Source organism: Corylus avellana, chromosome ca7 (assembly GCF_901000735.1).
Source record: "Corylus avellana chromosome ca7, CavTom2PMs-1.0".
Taxonomy (NCBI): Eukaryota; Viridiplantae; Streptophyta; class Magnoliopsida; order Fagales; family Betulaceae; genus Corylus; species Corylus avellana.
In genome coordinates this window covers 4,567,412-4,588,190 of record NC_081547.1, presented here as the reverse complement: position 1 = coordinate 4,588,190, position 20,779 = coordinate 4,567,412, and the positions used below count along the sequence as shown (strand labels likewise).

The 20,779-nt window shown below is 33.8% G+C and overlaps 1 protein-coding gene across 1 annotated transcript; it reads right to left on the bottom strand.

Annotated features, from left to right (window-relative positions):
• Positions 1–5,840: 5,840 nt before the first annotated feature.
• LOC132186849 (U-box domain-containing protein 33-like) lies at positions 5,841–13,204 on the bottom strand. The gene is made up of 9 exons (XM_059600945.1): positions 12,079–13,204; positions 11,501–11,622; positions 11,091–11,212; positions 10,649–10,753; positions 9,890–10,340; positions 9,604–9,741; positions 8,582–9,109; positions 6,453–7,217; positions 5,841–6,349 (listed from the first exon to the last, which is right to left on the bottom strand). Exons 1-9 carry the CDS (start codon positions 12,341–12,343, stop codon positions 6,167–6,169), a joined length of 2,679 nt encoding a protein of 892 aa, XP_059456928.1. The 5' UTR covers positions 12,344–13,204; the 3' UTR covers positions 5,841–6,166.
• Between the last annotated feature and the right edge of the window lie 7,575 nt (positions 13,205–20,779).

Here is a 20,779-nt window from a genome sequence, read left to right as displayed (position 1 = left end):
TGGCTGGAATCACCCCAGCATTCTCCTCCTTTTTTCTTTTTTTTTCTTTTTTTTTTTTTTATATTTGCTGCCACGTGTCAGATGGCACTGTAACTGGAACAGTGCCGTTCTAGCTACAGTGCCGGGCCTAGCTCTTGCCAAACATAGCTTATAATTTCTTGGTATGAGTATCAGTTTCTATAATTTGAATGGGTCAACTACAGAAGAGGAGGAAGAAAAAAAAAGATAAAAAAACCCTGTAGAAGTCAAACATTTTAAAAATTCCAAGACAGCCCTCTAGATTGTAGAACAGTCGAACAATCGTCGGTGGTGATGTAAGTTTTATTAATTAATTCGTAAATAGAACACATTTAATGACTCTCCCTTCTGTTAAAAGAATGGCGTATAATTTAAAAAATTGTATATAAGAATCATATATTCCATTAAAATATATGTAAACATTAAAAGATAGGTGATAATTATATATATTTTAAGTATATGTCAATTTAATTTATCCAAAATTATATGCATTTTAGACTTATCTTAATTTAATAAACCAAACTAAAAGAAAATACTCCAATTCTATTCTGCCAAAAGCTTTGTCCTAAAAAAGAATCAAGGAAACACTCCCATAAAAAGTTGTTACCGTTTTACAGCATTCTAGTAAAAGATGGTAAAAAAAATTTGGTAAAGATCAGATTTTTTTTTTTTTTTTCTTTTTGCTTTTTTTTTAAGATATGTAGGGTACAAAGGGATGAAAAGAAGAAAGAAAATTCGAATTAATGACCTTCGTTTTATGAAGCGAGACCCAATCTTGACTATACATCCTTTTAAGGACTTTCCTTCTACTTGTTGTAGGTAAGATATGGGTAGTTTTTGACTGTCTTCAAGGACTTTGAAGTTTGAACTTGGACTTTAAATATATATATATATACCATGTCATTGGAGCTTTTCAACAAAATAGGTGCACTACTCACAGCATTTTGGGCATCAAAACATTGGTGAAAGGCTTTGAAGCAAACAAGTATCCCAATTCCCAAGAGCAAATTTTTAAACCAACCATAGAATTCATAAATTAAACTACATATGTCGATTTGTGTTCAAATGTCAGGTTCGGATTTTATCGAGACATTAATATAAAACTATATATATCAACTTTAACTCAACTCATTTAATTAAATAGGTCGAACTCATCAACCTTAGCTCTATAATTTTGTATCAGGTTTATATATCGTATTAATGCATGAGTATTAGACTATATAGTTTAATAGTAATATTCATTTTCCAAATAAGTGAGGTTTAAGCTCATACCCTAGAACAGATCATCGCTAACACATGTAGTGGAGAGAGATAGGACCAGTGGAGTATTTTGATTGGTGTCAAATTGTATCATGCGAGTTTATTGTTCGGTAGGTTAATTGGACTAAAATTCCTTACAATTAAAACTTTTTTTTTTTTACAGTTATCCCCTCGATCGCAGAAAACGAACAATTGGAAAAGACTCTTGATAAAACTCACCTGTCGGAACACATGATTGTTTGCTTAGACTTTGTAAAAGAAAGCATTTTATCAATGGCAAGGTCAAATAAGTTATGTTGGTAGGGTTTTTATTGGTTGGTATTGGTCGGCAAATGTAGTTTAGTTTGTGTACCTTTTTCTTGTTCTTCTGTAGAAAGGGGGTCACCCTCCATGGAAGTCAATTGTAATTATTTGGAGGACCATCTATTATTAAGAGTACTATATTAGGAGTACAATCAATTATTATGAGTACTATGTCATTAGAAAAAGAAAAAAAAGAAATCTATTCAAAAGAATCTTCTCTCTTTAGCAAGGGAAAGTGGGAACAGTCATATAATATCTTCTTGGGTGCAAGCTTCATACTTGTGACAAAGCAAATAATAATAATATCGTCTAAAAAAACAACATAAAAGAAAAATAAATAAATAAATGGAACGATATTATCGATAAAAATGAAATTTCAAATTCTAGAAGAAAAAAATAAAAAATAAAATTGAAAGTTCAGCTTATGTGAGGAAAGTAGTGGGTTGGGCTTAGGCTCATGTCTAAACCGAGAGATCCGAAAAACAATTATAGAATGGGCCGGGCGTACGAACTTGATCGGCTTCAACTAATTAAATAAAAAGAAAATTACGGTATTTTGTCCTTGATTCCAGAATAGTACCATTGGAATAATACTTTTCCTTTAAAAATTTGGCAATCTCAAATATTTATGGTAACCAATTGGGGTCGCTCATTGCCGGTTTGAGTGTGGTCAAACTATCCCCGTGGCTAAGGGGTAGTCCGGCCCTTTCAAAAAGCCAAAAAAAAAAAAAAAAATAAAAAAAAATAGAGGTAATGGGTTTTGGGATTTTGAAGGTGGCTCGGTCACCCCATTTTGGCCGAGGAGTGGCTAGAGCCACCCTGATTTTTTTTTTTTTAATTTTTAATTTTTTTTTGTGTTTAAATAGATGCTCAAAATGGTGTCGTTTTGGGCTGGGGGTGGGTGCTGTAATTTTGGGTGTTTTCTAAATTTTAAGTGGACTGGGTGAAGGTATAATAGGCATAAAAAGCCAAACCATTTGAGCTTAACGCTTAAAACTAATAGAGGGGTCAAAAGTAATAAAAATTGAAAGTTTAAGGGTTCAAAGTGAGAGATTTGAAAGTTTGAAGGCGGTTTATAAAACCAACTGAAAGTTCAAGAGGCCAAATTGAAGTTTTCCCAAAAAGTTATCTCCTTATTTAGCTTTTACCCTTATGCTTTCTCATAAACCTCTAGTAGTAGCGCTGCACCATTCGAGAGAATTTGTTTTTGCAAAACAGAAGACTATGAAAATTAGGTATTTAATTGTTCTATTAATGGAAATTATTTTATTATGATTCATTAATTGTGAGTATTTTTTAAATTACTTATTTATCATGATTGTTTTTGCAAAACAGAAGACTATGAAAATTAGGTATTTAATTGTTCTATTAATGGAAATTATTTTATTATGATTCATTAATTGTGAGTATTTTTTAAATTACTTATTTATCATGATTATAGGTCTTAATTAAATAATATGGACGACAATAAGGGCTTTAATTTTTTTATGGAATTTTTTTATTATTAATATTTATTAATTAAATGCTTTATTAAATTGGGGGCCTTAAGCGGCTACTTAATCAGCCAAAGTATTGATCGAATCACACACTTCCGAGCTATGTTGTGGTTGTTTTTTTTTTTTTATTATTATTATTATTATTATTTGTCTCTTTGCTTTGTTATTGGCCAAGTGACACATCGTCACAACTTTTCCTTCTAACTAGTTATTAATAAAATAAAAAAAAATTTTAAAAAAAAAGAAAGAAGAGAAAACTCATTTTTCTAGTCCTTTTTACCACATGGTAAAACTATAGGGTAAAACTGATTGGTGTGTTAGGTAATAAGTAATAGAATCAAAAGGCACAAACGATATATAAGTCATACACACAATATTTTCACTTTGTTCGAAGCACGAATACTATGCTATGGTGTGTCACATGTACAACTACCAAGAAGTGAAATGTGCATTGTACCAAGATATTTGCATGATATCGGTGTATAAATACTCTTTCTTTTATTTTAAGCCGGAAACAAATTTTTTATTTAATGTATCACCTGTTTCCGTTAATATTTGTTTGTTATTATTTAGATTATATTGAAGAACTTCGTAAATTTATTATCACAAAGCCTCGAGATATTTGAGGCAACCAAATATAGACTATAAACTTTAGCAGCATTTTAGTGACTATGCTAAAAGCGAGAGAAATTCCATCATTCACTTTCCGTTCCTTTTTTTGTCCCCACGTCATCACACGGGGACATGGTAAAAAATCATTTTAGCGACTATGTTAAAAGCAAGAGAGATTCTATTATTTGCTTTCTGTTCCTTTTCTCACCCCCATGTGAAATGGGAAAAATGTTGCGGAGTGGTCTTGTGCACTAAAACAATATTATATAATCTTCACACGAGGACATGGTAAAAGAGTATCCTATCAACTTGTTTCGACACAGGAAAATAAGCTCATGAGCGTCTTACTTCCCATCTCCAAGTTTAACTGACCTACCTCATCTCATTTTGCTACAAACCGGTAAGCTAGCTACCTTCCTTTATGCATGTTAAGAACTTCCCTGGAATGCAACTACCTCTACATTGCAGATTTTGAATCCAATCCAACAGCAAGATTGCATTTTGATTGGTGAGTAGTGCAGAAACAGCAAGAAAATCAGCATTGGAGGAGATATACAAGGGATATTAGAAGCTGCAACATGAGTTTTAAGGAACTCTAAGCTGCCCGTGAGAGAGGGCGTAGAATGATTATGAGTCAATTGTACAAATAGTAGACCTCCGCTGCCGCACGTGTTCTTCATGCGCCACCTAGCGCACGCGTGTGGTACCCCACCGCTTCCATTTCCGTTTTATTTTGGCCCATGTGCTTGCTAGCCGTCTTCCCCGGTGTTCATGTAAAGAATCTCCATAGTTGGTTCAATATTAATTTGGGCTGTGGCTTTTTGAAGATGTTGTTGTATACATTTTGTAGTGTCCTCTGGACATTAGGCTGGTTTCAACTTCAATCAGTGCCATCCAACTGATGTGCTGCGGCAGCGGCTTCTTCGACTTCTTCATGAATATTCGAGTTGGGTTGAGGGGCTTTTTGATAGTACAGTACCCTGGAGAATAAGAAATCGTGTTGACTAAGGGAATGTATGTGAAATGAGTCACAATAGAAATATATGTAGAACATAAAATTAATACATTTGTTGTTTGTGGGTAGTTAGTTTTTACGATTATTCATATTCAAGTTCATATTTTTGAAAGTTGCACATTTGAAATATATGTAGAAAATAAAATCAATATCATTTTCATACAGAACTCTTAAAGGGCAAGATCTTGCAGGTATACTTCCACCAGCTCTGGTGAAGCTACCATACCTGAAGATAATGTAAGAATATATAATAACCATTATTTGTTTTTCTTGTTACAACCTGAAAACTAATTTATACTTCTAATTGCGCAATTCTGTTGATTGTAATGATCTTAATCGCAACAACCTCAGTGGTAACCGAAGTTCTCTTACCCGGTGTTGTCTACAATTTTGTTGATTGTAGAGAACTAACCGAAGTTCTCTTACTCGGTGTTCTCTGTACCAGCCGACGTTGTCTCCAGCAAGGTGTGGGCTGGCTGGCGGCGGGTTGGTGGCTAGGGTGGGTCTAGGGAGGAAAAATATGAAAAATTTATTCATAACATTTTTTGTTTTTTTTGTTTTAGGTATTCTAGAAAGAAATTAGGTGTTTATGTATATTTTTGTTATAGTGTTCTACACTGATGTATTGTGCTCTTGTTGGTGGGCACAAAGGCCTTGGTTTGTGCCAAAACTTTATAAAAGTTATTCTCAAATGTGAACATCTAAATCGTTTTTGTGATATTTCTCTTGATACTAAAAAGAAATTTAGAAATTTGATGTTTTTGAATACCGAGCTTAAGCTTTTGAAATGCATAATGTATCTATTTATGAAAAAATGTTTTTCAAACCACTTGTGATAAAATGGTTAAAATTTTAGCCCAAAATTATTTAAATCTAATTTCATGGTCAATTATTAAAGATTGATGACAGCAAAACAATGGGCAACTTACTTAAGCCAAGGAATTTGAAACTCTGCAGGATGATTTAATGCAATTTTATTTTTTTATTTTTATTTTTTCCCTTAGTAATGCTTCTTTTTTTTTTCCGGCTGGGAGAGCTGATTGGTGTGTGAGGTATCAGGTAACATAATAAAAAAGCAGAGACAACCTTGAGATATTAAAGGTAAACAAATCTAACCAGCATCTCTAGGGACATAGTGTTACAATTCTCCTCCATATATTTTTCTTCTCATCGTGAAAATTACATGCTATCACATAAAAGGAAATATAAAATACCACGTTAAATATACAAACGAATTAACATGTTGTATAACGGGGAGCTATTATACAAAAGGATCAACATGTCGCGTAACAGGAGTGAAGCTGTATGTCTTGTGTACAACGAATTATGTGGCTGCAAACTTTTGTATCCAATAGATGGACCAAAAAAAAAAAAAAAAGGTGAAAAGATGAAAACTTTTGCTTCTCTTTCTGGAAGTATAAACAATATGTAGAACTAAAAGAAAGAAAACAATAAAGATTTTTCAATGCTGTTGCAGCCACTCCTGTATAGCAGAACGAAGAGCGTGGTTTGGGACAAGATTGCAGTGTTCAAGTTTCACATTTGTCATAGGTGAAGTATCATGCCCACTATCCAGCCATCCTCTCAAAGCCTCTGCTTCATAAGTAAAACCATCCGCTGCCACATGTGGATCTTGCATTACTTCCTGCAAGTTTGCAAATAAGGATTTGCATTTCATGTGATGATATAATACATCAAGAGTTTCCTTCACTAATATATTGAAAAATATTAGGAACAGTAGCACCAACCTGGAAAATGGGGCAAATAAAATATGGAGGAGGCTGGCAATGCTCTCCAGGACCTAGCCGGAATGAAGACGAGCCTCCGCATGAAGCCCTCATTGGTTCAAGTACCCTCCAGACATCTGAAACGAGGTCTGGCCGGCTCCTTCGATTCATCTCACAACACCTTAACGCCAAACGAGTCAACTGTTCAGCCTGAACAAATGGCCAATCCCCAGCCAAAGGATCCAAGAGCGCTTTCAAATTTCCAGTATCTAATGCATATTGCACTTCCTTTGTTATCCCCAATGCTGACTTCCCTGTCAACAGCCGTAATAATATAATTCCAAAAGAATAAACATCTGACTTTGGAGTAAGCTCTCCTGTGGAAAGGAACTCAGGATCCATATATGCAAAAGTGCCCTTTGGGTCAGTCCTCCAAAACTCTGTTGAGTTGTCGTTTGAACTTTGATCATTAGATAATAAACGACAAATTCCAAAGTCACTAAGTTTACAAACAAAGTTAGCGTCAAGGAGAACATTGGCGGGTTTCAAGTCACCATGTATTATGTTGTTAGGTTGACAGGAGTGAAGAAAGATGAGGGCAGAGCACAACTCTGCAGCTATGCGTATTCGAATTTGCCATGGTAACGGGGGACTATTGTCTTTGCAGCTAAGCCGATCTTCAAGGCTTCCATTTGAAAGGTACTCATAGATAAGAGCAAAAGCTTCTGGGCAGGCTCCAACAAGTATAACCAGATTGGGATGTCTCAATTTACTCAATACATCAACCTGAAATACAACCAAGACCAACCAAAGTCATACAATGCCAAACTTCTGATCAAATTAAGTTTCATTCTTAAAGACTGGATATATAATTTTTTTTTTCCTATTCCTTTTTTTCATATCCTTTTTGAAATTGTGGAAGAATAACGTTCTGGAGAATTTGGTTAAAAAAAAAAAAGGAAAAGCAAAATGTTGAATAATAATGACAATTTAAGTCCCCAAAGAGCAGCAAATTTTTCAGTAGTACTCATAGTTTACTTCACGTCCAATTCTTAGTTTCTCCATACCCACACATTTTTATACATTATAAATGTGTTAACAACTGTAGCCATTACTATAGGCATCATTAAGGCTCAATTTGGGCAACCTAAGTTATTTTCCAGTCAAAACAATGCTCTTTACAACACTAGGGACAAAAACTTAAGTTTTTTAAAAGTGCAAACTGTTCACCCCTAGAATGCCAGAACGGTTCCTCCTGCTCCCCTCTGGCAGCAAACCCCCCATACCATCCACCCAACCTCGTAGCCCCCCCATCCCTATTTTTTTTCACCACCCTCCACTGCGTAACCTTCCCCAAACATGTGATTCCTATCCTCCACCCTACAAGTCCCTACTAGCCATTAGTTTTTGCTTCTTTTTTCTTCTTTTTTTCTCCATTGAGAAATTGGGTTATTCACGGGGTATTGGGCAGATAGCTAATGATTGTATGCAAATGATTTTAATGTCAACCAATCAAACACTAAAAGTGTTTTGGGTCTCCACCAAACAATAGAAAACAAGTGGTTTGCTAAGAAAATACTTCTCAGAAAGTATATTACATTCAAACAAACAGAACCTTAGTGTAGCATCAAAGTAGTTACAGTCAATTGCTAATTAAAATTGTATTTATGACTGCAAAATGGGACATGTTCAAGTATGACATAATAAGTTATGAAGATACACAATAGAAAAAAAAAAAAAAAAAAAAAAAAAAAAATTGACAATTGAGAAACCATCACCAATCAATACTTATGTTATCTAATGCCAAAAAATATAAAACAATATTTAGGGCAACAGACCATCATACATCCATTCATTAAACAGCAAATGGTATTGATGATACCTACTTCATAAATTTATTATTAGCTTAGCTGAGGCATTGTTATAGTTCATAATATTGCAAACACCGTTAAATCCAACTAATAACCTATACCAATTGGGTCCTAGTACTGAACATAATAATAACATTGTGAATAACAATGATATTCATAAAGATTTAGATTTTCAAGTCTCTAGATAACAAAAACAGCAATCAGCCCAATAAAATTTGAATTCAGTAAATGATTCAAGGTATCTCCCAATAAATACACACAAAATCCAAACCATCTCACCTCCTGTTGAAATTCTGATGGGCCTTGCAAGCTATGGGCATGTAGCATTTTTATAGCCACCTGTGTGTGACGCAGAACACCTTTATGAATGCTCCCATATCCCCCTTCTCCAATCTTCAGGGATGGATCAAAGTTTTCAGTTGCTTCCATAAGTTCTGAGAAAGAGAACACAGAGAAGAACTGAGGCACATGTGTGATTGAGGCCTCTCCTTGTTTCTTCCTCAGCTCCTCAGCTTCTTTAAGTGCACTGTCACGTTCTGCCTGCAAATCCTCTCGCTCTTTTTTATAAGTTTGCAAGAGTTGGACAGCAGAGACAATCTTCTGCTCCAACTCCTTTACCATCTGTTCAGATGCTGCAATTTGCCTCTCCATTGATGATTTTTGATCTTGGGCAATCCGCAGTTCTTCCATGACTTTGTCACACTCATTTTTCCTCTTTCCAAATTCCTCTCTTTCTTTTGATAGTGCTTCCTCAATTTCTTTTCTTTGCTTCAACTCCTCAAGATATAATCTTTCTGATGCTTTAGCCTGTAAATTGCATAAGATATTAACATTTTCAAGTTTACACTTAAGATATTCCATAAAAGCAATTTAATGCAATTGAAGACGATGCATACCCACTTTGAAATGTCTAATAATGATGGGTCTAGATCGTGCTATATATGCTCCACCTCTTAGATGGACCATCATGGAAGCATCAAGATAAGATCTAACACTTTTACATTAAGCCCCAATGCTAAGAGGGAAGAATGTTACATTCAGTCCACCTAACTGTTCTTCAACTTCTTATCCTAAATATGCTCAAGGTATGTGATGGTCAAGTACAAAGTGTGTAATATGTAGACAATTTCACTCCACAGGACATAACTATCGACCTTTCTTTGACATGTTAATTTCTACCCAAAATATTAAAGAATTTCTTCTCTCCCCTCTTAAAAAATATCCATTTTCCAAGCCACACAGACAAAATGATATCCATAGTAAATAGTGATGAAGAAATACAAAGGTTATAACAAATTTACCCTCCGTATGGCATCAATGGCATCTTTTTCAGCTTTCCCACGATTGATAGTCTCTTGAAAAGCATCTTGCCTTGCATTTCTGGCCTCTGCCGTAGCTTTTTCAAGTTGGTCAAAAAGAATGTCATCTATACTTTCGTCCTGCAAAAATCCAACAATTTTAAAAAATCTTTTGTATATTTTGGTCAACGATGGATTCAGCTGACTAAAAAGAAATGGAAAATGATTCTTACAAATTCCAAACTCACAATTCAAAACATGCACATCTCCCAAAAAGTTTGGCACATACCAGTACACTGGGAGGAGAAGAGTGACGAAGATCCTCTTTAAACTGAGGGAGTTCACTTGACTCAATCGCATTCTCACTTCCCTCAGCCCCCACATATGGAACCAGAGCTACGTCACTAGAAGAGCAAGTTGAGTAACCAGAACCCTGGGAAAGACTTCTTCTAGATACCCTATCCCATCCATAAAAACTCCCTTCTGCATCCGACCTGCTATCTGGAGTTGAAAGCCCTTCTGTATTAACTGGGGAAGAAACACCCATTGTGCTCCCTCCATATTTCTCAATAGTCGCAGACCTTACTCTTTGCAATAGATCTTGAGCTGGATTAGAAAGTTCTACCCGATTTATAACAGATTGTGATCTCAAGTGGTTTGACTGGCCAATTTCAATGTTTGGACTTGCTTGCGGCAATGAAGATACGACCTCCATATCAGATCCATGTAAACTACTTTCCCTGTTTCGACATGGAATTTGTATCAGTTATCATGGTGGGAAGTAAGGATAAGTTGAATTCACTTGCAGAGAATAAATTCATCAAAATCAGGTGATGATCCAAAATTTTGAAGCCACTTTCAAGGAAAGAATTTATAGCGGTTTGAAGTATACAATTTCCCAAATTAATAACTGGTCAAGCATTTTGTACCCATAGAATAGTTAAAAAGCTTAAAAGCTTCTCCATTGGGAATACATTCTTTATGTAATCACATATTTCCTCAAAGTATCGGCACACATCATTATGAATACAATAAGACATAAGCAAACCTGGTGTGGATCAGGTGCTCCTTGCAGACAAATCGAATGTGACAGAACACAGGCGCTTGTTTGCGTACATAGATGGCTTTCTTAGACCTGAGGTCCACCATTTTCCTGCAAGTTTAAGCAGTAAGGTAAACAACTTTTACTTTTTGATCTCCCTATCGTGCGTCATTCTTTCTCTGCATTAATGTATCAGCCCACAGCTTATACAGTTAGGACCCATCACCCATCTGTTTATGCTGACTGAACAAAAATACAGCATCAATCTTTTCACGCACACCCTCATCTTCTGCAACCCCCAGTGAGGCTTGCTCTATCCACTACATAAATCATCCATCAGAATCGCACAATTGCTGTGCTATCACGTGGGGGTCCACAATGCATGTACACAAAACTAAAACAAACAATGTGATTAAGTACATGAAAAAAGTCCTTCTGTGGTTTTTACCTTGAATAATGCTTGTCTGCAGCTGCTCCCATGACGAGCTGCCGGATTCCATGCTGGGAGATGAGTTCCACAATTCCCTTCTCAATAGAATCCATTTCAATATGGAGTTTCTCAGGCCGTTCCTACATTAAAAAGTTAACATAGTAAAAAAAAATCAGTAAATTCAATAACTACTCCAATCCATCAGGCTATATATGATATCCCCAACCTCAATGCTTATATCCTATCATGCATAACTATTGTAATGACTGACACAAAAACATTTAGCTTCATATCCAGTTCATGACAGAACTTAATAAAGTTTTTTTTTTTCAAAAAACAAAATGTTCACTAAGGCAGAATAACTAGAAAAAAAGAAGAAGAAAAAACACCAACAAAATTGTAAATAAAGAGGTAAGGACGTTTTATACCCCCTTTCGAAGGCAGATACGGACATACTCATCCAGGATCTTATGCATATTTTGCCTCTCAATTTCCCTGTATGCATTGACTTCCTGTTCCTTCAGTGAGCTTGCTGGAAATTTTGTTCCCACTAAATATCAAGAAAAAGAAAATACACAATAAGTTCTAGAGGAACTAAAAACCAAAAATATGCTGGCAACTTGAAGACAGAACGATTTATCAAAATCTCAGTCAACTAGGTGAATGAATATAGATTCTTCACCTAAGTTTCATCAAATCACCAAAATATGAGTTCAAAATTGCGGCCAGTTTAATAAAATTAAGATCAAACAATTTTTCTGGAAGTTCTAGTGAAATTTCCCGAATTTAATTATCCTCAGTTGTGGCCATTTTTTTTCCAAGTTTTCTCCCAATTCAACTCAAGGGACTAATCTTCTCCTCTCTCTCTCTCTACAAAACAATAACCTAAAATAACATTCATCAGAAAGCAAACCATACATGTGCGTATGTGTGTGCGCTCATACATGCATACATATGTGTGTATACTGTATATATATGTGTGTGTGTGTGTGTGTTGTAAACTTACTCAAGGGTATCTTTTGTGCAGGCTGATGAACATGAATGATGCAAAGTTTCTTGCCTCCGGAGTACCTATAAGCCCATTCCACGATTGATTTGCCCTCTTTCACATCTTTCCCCACCGCAACATGTATTATATTATCAATTATGCGCGCCACCGGTTCCTCTGCAATTTCTTGCCTACTGGCCATAATTCCTGAAACCCTAATATCATGTACTCTTAAGGAATCAACCCGTTGAATTGCAGGCACATGACTCACCACAGCCATCATAATATGTACTGGATAACTCAATCATCAAAACCGCATACCACTACTCACTTTCCTCTAAAACTTTCCTTCAGTTAGGAAACTTAATCATCAAGATCTCACACAACCTAATCCACTTTCCTTCCTTTTTACGACGAATAACTGAGTATTCAACTTTCCCCCTCTCCAAACGACACACTCTCCTCTCCAATTATGAAACTTACTAACCAAAATCTCAAACCACCCAATTCAACTTTCTCCCTCTAAGACCCAATCCAACAATCAAGAATCAATTTTTAACACTTTCCTTCTCTAAAAAAACACTCTTTCTTCAATTCAGGAGCTTGATAATCAAAATCTCGCAATACCCATTACAACTTTCTCCCTCTACAACTCAAAACTGATCAAACTCAAACTCCGCCACTCTCCCAAAACTTTCATCGTCATCCTCAATTAAGGGACTCAAAATCAAGAACCCACACTGCCCGATTCATATTTTTCCCTAAAAAACACACAGAAACCAAATTCAACCCTCTCCAGAACATAATTGTAAAAAAATCTCACCCAAATAAAAACAAGTCCTTAAACCCAATGAAAATGAAAACTTTGAAAAGAGCAATTGAAGACGGCGTGTGAGGTGACTATAGATATGATCAGAAGCAAAAGGGATGGCTTGTCTTGAGCTACAATGATTGTTCTATAACAACAAAGGAGACTCTCAAATATAAACAAATAAAAAAATAACTCTCTGCATTCACAAGTTAAACAACTCCATGGCGGGTTGATGCAGGTGCTGCGTTCCTCTACTTTTTCGCACAACAGCTCTTGTACTCTCTCTCTAGATTCTCGTACTTTCTCAAATCTTTCTTTTATTTATTTCCTTCTTTTTTTGTCTATCTTTTTGTGAGCTTTCTTAAAAGTTAAATCTACGTTACTTTGCGTGCCTAGTTTCCTTCGCTAAGAAGCTTCTGGGAATTGACAAGCGGATTGATTCCACTGCATAAATAAATAAATTATCTCGCTCATTACGGGTACACGTCTTAATACTTTTTTTCAAATTATCTCGCTCATTTAATAAATAAATAAATTTATATATATATATTTAAATAAATGTGAAATCTAAATCATTTGAAAAATCTTTTTTTCTTTTAAAAAGTATTAGAATGTCTAACGGCCCTCTTAAATTATATCTTGGGGTGAAAGTGGCATGAGGGTGCCTTCTTTCTCACATTCTAGTTAACTCCACCAGCACACTTCAATAAGACTAATTTTCTTCGTTAAGAAAATGTATATTATTTTTTTCTTTCTATCGCTAAGGAGTGGAAATAAAATGTTAGCCACAATTGTGATTACCCAATACAATAGTTATACCAACATTTCTTGAAAATAATAAATCTTATATATATAAATATTAATTTCATAATGATGATGTGATCATTTTAATTTTCGACAAGTTTACCATTGATAATTACAACATAACTCGCCAAGCGAGCACATGTCATTACAAGTCTAATCCACCTATTATCAAAACTCATTATTCTTAATCACCCCCTGCCTTATCATAAGTTTTACTCTAAATTCAGGGCTACATAGCCTTACCTTTCCTCACATTTTAGTCTACATAAATTATAAAGTCTCATTGAGGAAAATCATTTTCTATTTGCTAATCAAAACCTTTGAAATAATTCTATATAGCATATTATACAAGTTAATGGGTCGGAAATTATAATTTTTTTTTTTTGCATGTAGAAACACATTTTTTGTAAAATTTTTATTTACTTTGTTAATACTACTAAAATGTGTTTCCCACGTGCTTAAAAGACATAAAAAAAGTTATAAACTGAAAAAAAAAAAAAGAAAAAAAATCAAATTTATAGGAAAACTTATGACATATTGACATGACTCACACCTGAATAGTTTGTGAAAACAAGGCGATAGTATCGCCGCACGAGGAATTGGTGGGGACAACATTAAAGGAATATTCTCTAACTCACTTTTGATCCTCTCCTCGTAACTGTCGTCCAAGCTGGCCCACCACCTCATCATACACAAAACGCAACGGTGCCGCCTCAAGGTCCACGTGGGGTCATTTTTCGCCGTTGGATTTACCAGTTTTGTCCGCCCTGGTCAACAGCACCAACGGTCTCGGATTGGAGGACAAGTTCATAAATAAATAAATAAATAAGAGGTATCAAATTTAGGGGGGTGTTTGTTAAACTCCCTCACATTCCCCCACATCCACCACACTATTCACTTTATTTTTTTCCAAAAAAAAATATTATTACTTTTATATCAAATCACTCACTTTTTATATCTAATAATTTACTTTTTATTACTATTCAAATAAAAAAATCACTACAAAACAAAATTTTTTACTTCCCAATACCACTTTTTCATTTTTCCATACCAATTATTATTATTATTTTTTTCTTTTTTTTTTATTCATGAACAGTGTCCTGTAAAATGAACAGTGTTGAGGTGTTTAACAAACACTCCCGGATAATCTGACTTTTGGAAGCATATCTCATGAGTCATGACCTGTCTAGGGTTTTGCATGCAAGTTACTTGACAAACACCATTGCAACTGATACTGTTGTTTTTTGTTTTTAATAAAGATTAATTTATCACATAAAATATTTTATGAGATATCTTCCATATGTTGTATTTGTGCATAAAATAAGCTGATATAATATTATTAAAAAAATTACTTATTTAGTCCCTTTGATTTGTAGTTATAATAAACTAATCTCTTGATAAATAAGTAATTTTTATTTATATTATTAACCTAAATTGGGCTATTATAATTCATAAATTTTATTAAGAAACCATCTCCTCTATTTGAAGTATCTAGAGTAGTCACTTGCATGTGTTTCATGCGTGTATAATATGTTCCATGCCCCCCTCCCACCCCTCCCAAAAAAAAAGATATTAAGTAGGTGATATAATAAAAAAATAGAAGGAAGAGAAAACATATTAACGCTCATGAACTACAACATATTGGCACTTTTCCCCTATGAACTATCAATTATAACACCTGACCTTATCAAACTACCATCTTATGACAAAAAGCCCAATTCCGTTAATCAAATGGTTTAAAATTGACAATCAACAGTCATGTACAAGTCATGTGTCATTTTATATTTTTTTCTTCCACTTTTGCCCTCACTTCAGACCAAGAAAATGACGCTTATACCCTCTAAACATGTTAACTTTATTTGTTTGAAGTGAGGGCAAAAGTGGAAGAAAAAAAAAATAGCACCATGACTAAACTCGTAATTTCGCTTGAACTTAAAACCAACATGTTAGTTAAGTCCGTTCATTAAAATATTAAAATAAAGTAAATTTCATTTTGTGCAAATTAAATTCTACATAAAAGGAATTACGTGTAACTCAACGCAAACTATGTCATCCGTTGTTAACAATAAACGTCTCACAGTAGAGATGAATTCTCCGCATCGGTTGAAAAAAAATAAAAGAAAAGGCGATAGAGAAGAATGATTTTTAAATAACAAATTTAAACTAAAAACTAAAATTATTTAATTAATATTTAAATATAAGAAAAAGCTTTACTTAAATTTGTAGCTTTTATAAACCTCAAAATTTATTGAGCCGAACCTGCCTCCAAGTAGCCTCAAAGTAAAGTGATATATATTGAGGCATATATACTCAAGATTTGGAAAGCACTCTTCTTTATGATGGATATCATATTCTAGAACCAGAAGGTTTCAATTAGTGTAAAGATAAAGAAATAATGATACACATCAAGACAAAACCTTGAAAAAACCACGAGGGAGACAAATAGGAAATGATAGGAGAGAATTAGAAGACTAGGAGGAAACCAAAAAGATTAATAGTAAATAGAGAGACTACAAGTTAAACAACTGGAGTCTAAAATCAGCAATTACAAAGGGAAAGAAGAACAAGATTGAAGATATTTTAAAAGGAGTACTCGGGATTGGAAGCATATAGGTGTACGTGGAGGGAGATTTTGGGGTCGGGGAAGACTCATGGAAGACTCTCAGCCTCTCAGGTGGGGTGGAGATAGGGCTGGGTATCGGTCGGTTCGGACCGGTTAATGGGCTTATCGGTCGATTAACCGATAAGCTATCGGTTAACCAAATCCTAACCGATTACCGACCAATAAGAAGTGTTAACCGAAAATTATCGGTCATATCGATAATCAGTTAACCAGTCGGTTAAATCAGTTTGGGCTTTTGTGGGCTTTTATTGGGCTTTTACTGGTTGTTAATTGGGCTAAAAATTAATTGTTTTTGAGGTTCAAATACATTTTGTTTGGCTAAAGCCTAAAATAACTTATTAAAAATTAGTTATTTTAGAGTATATTTTTGGCTAAAATACCTTATTGAAGCTTTTTTTTTTTATATTGATCCACTACAATAATAAAAATAAAATTCTAAAAAATTAAAAATTAAAATAGCTTATCGGTCATATTGGTCATATCGGTTTTTCGATAAAAAAATTTTAACCGACCGATAAGCTTATCAGTATAAAATTTTTAACCGATTACCGACCGATAATTATTGGTTACGGTTAATATCAGTTCGGTTAAAGTCGGTAATCGGTCAATAATCGGTAATCGGTTAATCTGCACACCCCTAGGTGGAGAGATATTGGTGTTCTCACCTAAAAGATATAATTTAGAAAACTTTAATATATAGTAAACTTTGATTAATTAGGTCATAATCACTGTTTTATACAAGAAAACCATCTTGATGAGCAAGCAACAGAAAGAGATTGAACTAATTTATAATGGCTTTATTATAAGTTAAAAATGCTTAGGAGTGGTTTCAATTTTCAACCATTCAAGCTAGCTCAAGTCTCAAACTCTTATGCAATCAACAAAATTATATTATAAATTAAGTCTTGAACATTTGAAAGATTATTTTATACAACAAATATATAATATGCTTATGTGTAAAGTTTTGTAATAAAATATGAAAATAGTGGAAGCGGAGAAAAAAAGAACACAAAAGATTTTTGTTTGACTAGTCCGGCGTTAAATGCACGCTTACATCTATCATTCCTCTAACTTAATTAGTAACTTTAATGACTCGATAGGTTTACAATACAAATTACAGAAAAATGTGGCAGGTAAAGTGAAGGTAATAAAAGTAATCAAATCCTAAAATACGTATTCTTCGCCCTTTCATGGTGTATTGTAAATGGTCGCACCACTTGGATTAATATAAGCCAAGTGTTACAAGTTTAATTAAAACACCAACAACTACAAATTTGTTATAATGATTTGATAGAAATTAATTGCATGGATACTAAATTGGTCTTGCACGAATTACGTGTCAAACTCGCGCAACTTCCATAAATTAAATGTTCCAAATGGACGAATTTTATATTATCTAATATCCATACCTCCATGCATACAATTCAAACCTAGTAATTATTTCCACGACCCTTAGTTGTGGGTTGAAGTCTTGTCTGTTACACGTGAATCTTATGTGGGGTTAGTGGAGCTGGACACAGGTAGCCTTTAGTCAGAAATAGACCGACAACGACTTTAGTCGTATGATATATGTCTCCCGTCGTTCAATTTTCGTCAACAACAAAACTTACACGTACATTTGATTAGATAGGATTCTACCCACTTTCGGATCTCAAACAGCGTTTCATACAATCATCTTCTATCTATATTAGTTAAATTATTGTTATTATTATTATTTTCAATTAATGTTTTTTTTTAAATAAATGATAATTGTCTTTATCATTTCAATCTATACATAATGCTTGATACTACATGTAAGAGAAAGTATTAACTTTTAAAATAGTTAATAATATCACATGATATATATTAGAGTTTACATGAAAATTTGGATATTCTAGAAGTTATGAATTTAAGCATATATGTTAAGTTTTAATGGGGATTATTGGAATAATAAAACAGTCATAGTATAACCTCACATAAATAGTAGTATTAAATACAGACACAAAGGAGAGGATGCTATTCCTGTTTCGACCATTGAATTTCAACTTAAATGGTCTAAAGACTAACCGTGTTTTGCAATGAATGCATGTCTCATGTTACGACAATTTCGTTGGTATCATTGCATATAGGGGTGTAAATGAGTTGAGACTAAGCGAGTTTTCCTTATTTGGGCTTAACTCATTCAAATTTTGCTCGAGCCGAGCTCAAGAACGAGCCAAAAAATCGAGTCCAAGCTCAAGCTCATAATGAGTCGCGTGAGCTAGCTCTTATATTTAATTTAATTTAATTTTTTTATTATAAATTTAAACTTCAAGTACTCTTAAACAGCTCAATAAACCAACTTGTATATGAGTATTTGCTTAGCTTAACTAGCCTAATATGGAGCCTGAGTTAATATAGTAAGGCACTTGGTTTCGAAGATAGATGATATACATCATTTTATAATAAAATGATGTTATTAGAAAAAAAAAAATTATCAATATTTAATATTAATATGAGCAACTATGTGAACAACTACCAATTCGAGCCTTATACAAGCTGTTCACAAGAATAATCGAATCGAGCCTAGTCTCGCAAGGGCTTCGCTCACTTAACCCCCCTAATTATTTTTGCATATGGAATATCTATAACCAATACATATATAATTTAACCTCATTTTACAAAATTCTTTTAGTGAGAACGGTCAATAATAACAGTCCTTTCATAATTCGTAGTACATGCATGAACGCGGTTTAGACCAGTGAGAAAAAAACAAACATACCGTGTTATAAGTCCATGAAATGGGTATAGAATTTTTCCAACCACAAGAGTAAGTTTTAAATTTTTATTTCGGCAAATATGTTGGAAATTATGTTGAATCTGACCAAAGAAATATACGATTGAAAATCAACATTCAGGCTTGGTTGGCAAGTAATTCAATTCAAGCAGAAAGTCTCCATTCTCGCTATACCCTACCTATATCCTTATCTTCTTCTTCTTCTTCTTCTTCTTCCTCTTCTATCCTCACCATCAAATTCAACAATTAAGAACTGTTTAGCTTTAATACACTTCTCTCTCTATCCAATTTTTAGCATTCAACGACAGGGCATTCAATTGGGTAGTTAACAATCGCCTCCCATTCGTATGAGTTACATACAGACGAATTTTCAACCCTTAATTCTGACAAGTTGAATAATGAAGTTTAAGTAGGCAGAAACAGATATTAATTTTGTCTTATAAGACAACATCATTTCTCAAAAAAAAAAAAAAAAAAGGCTTTAGACAAACACCATGCCTATATAAATTAAGTCAATAGTTTTGTTTTAAAAAAAAAAAGAAAAAAAAGCCCAAAATACAAAGCGGATGTCACGGATAGTTAGTACAAAAAACCCACTTGCCCGTGCATGATTATGGGCGGATTCTGCTCACCTTGGACGGGAGTTACACCCTATCCACCCATATAATTTGGTTTACACCCCAATGAAAGTATGAATCCACATTCATATTGAATAGATAGGACCTTATATAATTGACTTATATTTCGTTGAGTTTATCAATCGGTTCATTTTATTCAAGTCCTGCTAAACCTCTTTCACAGTTCCACCTTTGCACCACCAATATTCTTAATCTTAGAAGTATCACAAAACAAGTATTCACAAACACCCAATATTTTGCCTTCTTAATTCTTTCTTTGGTGGTTGTTGATAAGTACTTAAACATAAATTATTGCATTAATTATGTAATATTTAAGATAGTGTTAACTAATTCATGTCTCATTTGTACCCACCTAAATTGAAGGACGGCGATAACGGCATATACCAATCAGGATTCCGTCAGGATGCAGCATGCTATTGCTAGATATGACATTATTTTTTGTGCAAAAAATGGTATGCATCAATGACTAAATAAATATTTGGTATTTTTTTTTAAGGATAATTTTATTTTCAAATTGGATTGAAGAAATTTTTTCTAATTTAATTTATTAAATTAATATCTATTCTTACTCATTTTTAAATTATTAATCATATCAAAAATGTAAAAAATGTTAGTTTAATAGATTGAATAAAAGAACACGTTTTGTTTTTGTTTTTGTTTTTTTTTTTAATGAAGTCATGCATATCTAGAAGATGGATAACACATTAAAGAAGTGGAAAAGCTGATGAAGAAAGAAAAATAATGAAGACGGCCAATGTGCCACTGATCTTGATGACGGCGGCGGCTGCTGATTGTGATTTGTAACCTCCCATTCTATGGCGATTCTTTCGGGGATTGGTCTAATAACCATAGACACCATGGATAGATACTGTTGTAAATAATTTTACAATTAATAATAAATTTACTTATTATATGTTTTTGGGCTTTTATTAGATGAGGTGAAATTAGTAATAATTAGTAACAAGTGCGATTTAACCGTCAGAATTAGATAACCATTAGTAAATTATGCGAACAAACGTTTAAAATTAAAATATTTATTCATTTTGAAACAAGATATTTCTTTATTCATGGAAAGGTACTTATAGCAT

Bases quoted from the DNA above. Each gene is read 5' to 3' on its own strand.
- LOC132186849 (XM_059600945.1), bottom strand. From the start codon at position 12,343: ATGATGGCTGTGGTGAGTCATGTGCCTGCAATTCAACGGGTTGATTCC. The intron at 9,110-9,603 runs GTAAATTTGTTA...TGCAATTTACAG, and splicing joins CCATTGATGCCATACGGAGG to GCTAAAGCATCAGAAAGATT. The intron at 6,350-6,452 runs GTTGGTGCTACT...GCAAACTTGCAG, and splicing joins TTATTTGCCCCATTTTCCAG to GAAGTAATGCAAGATCCACA.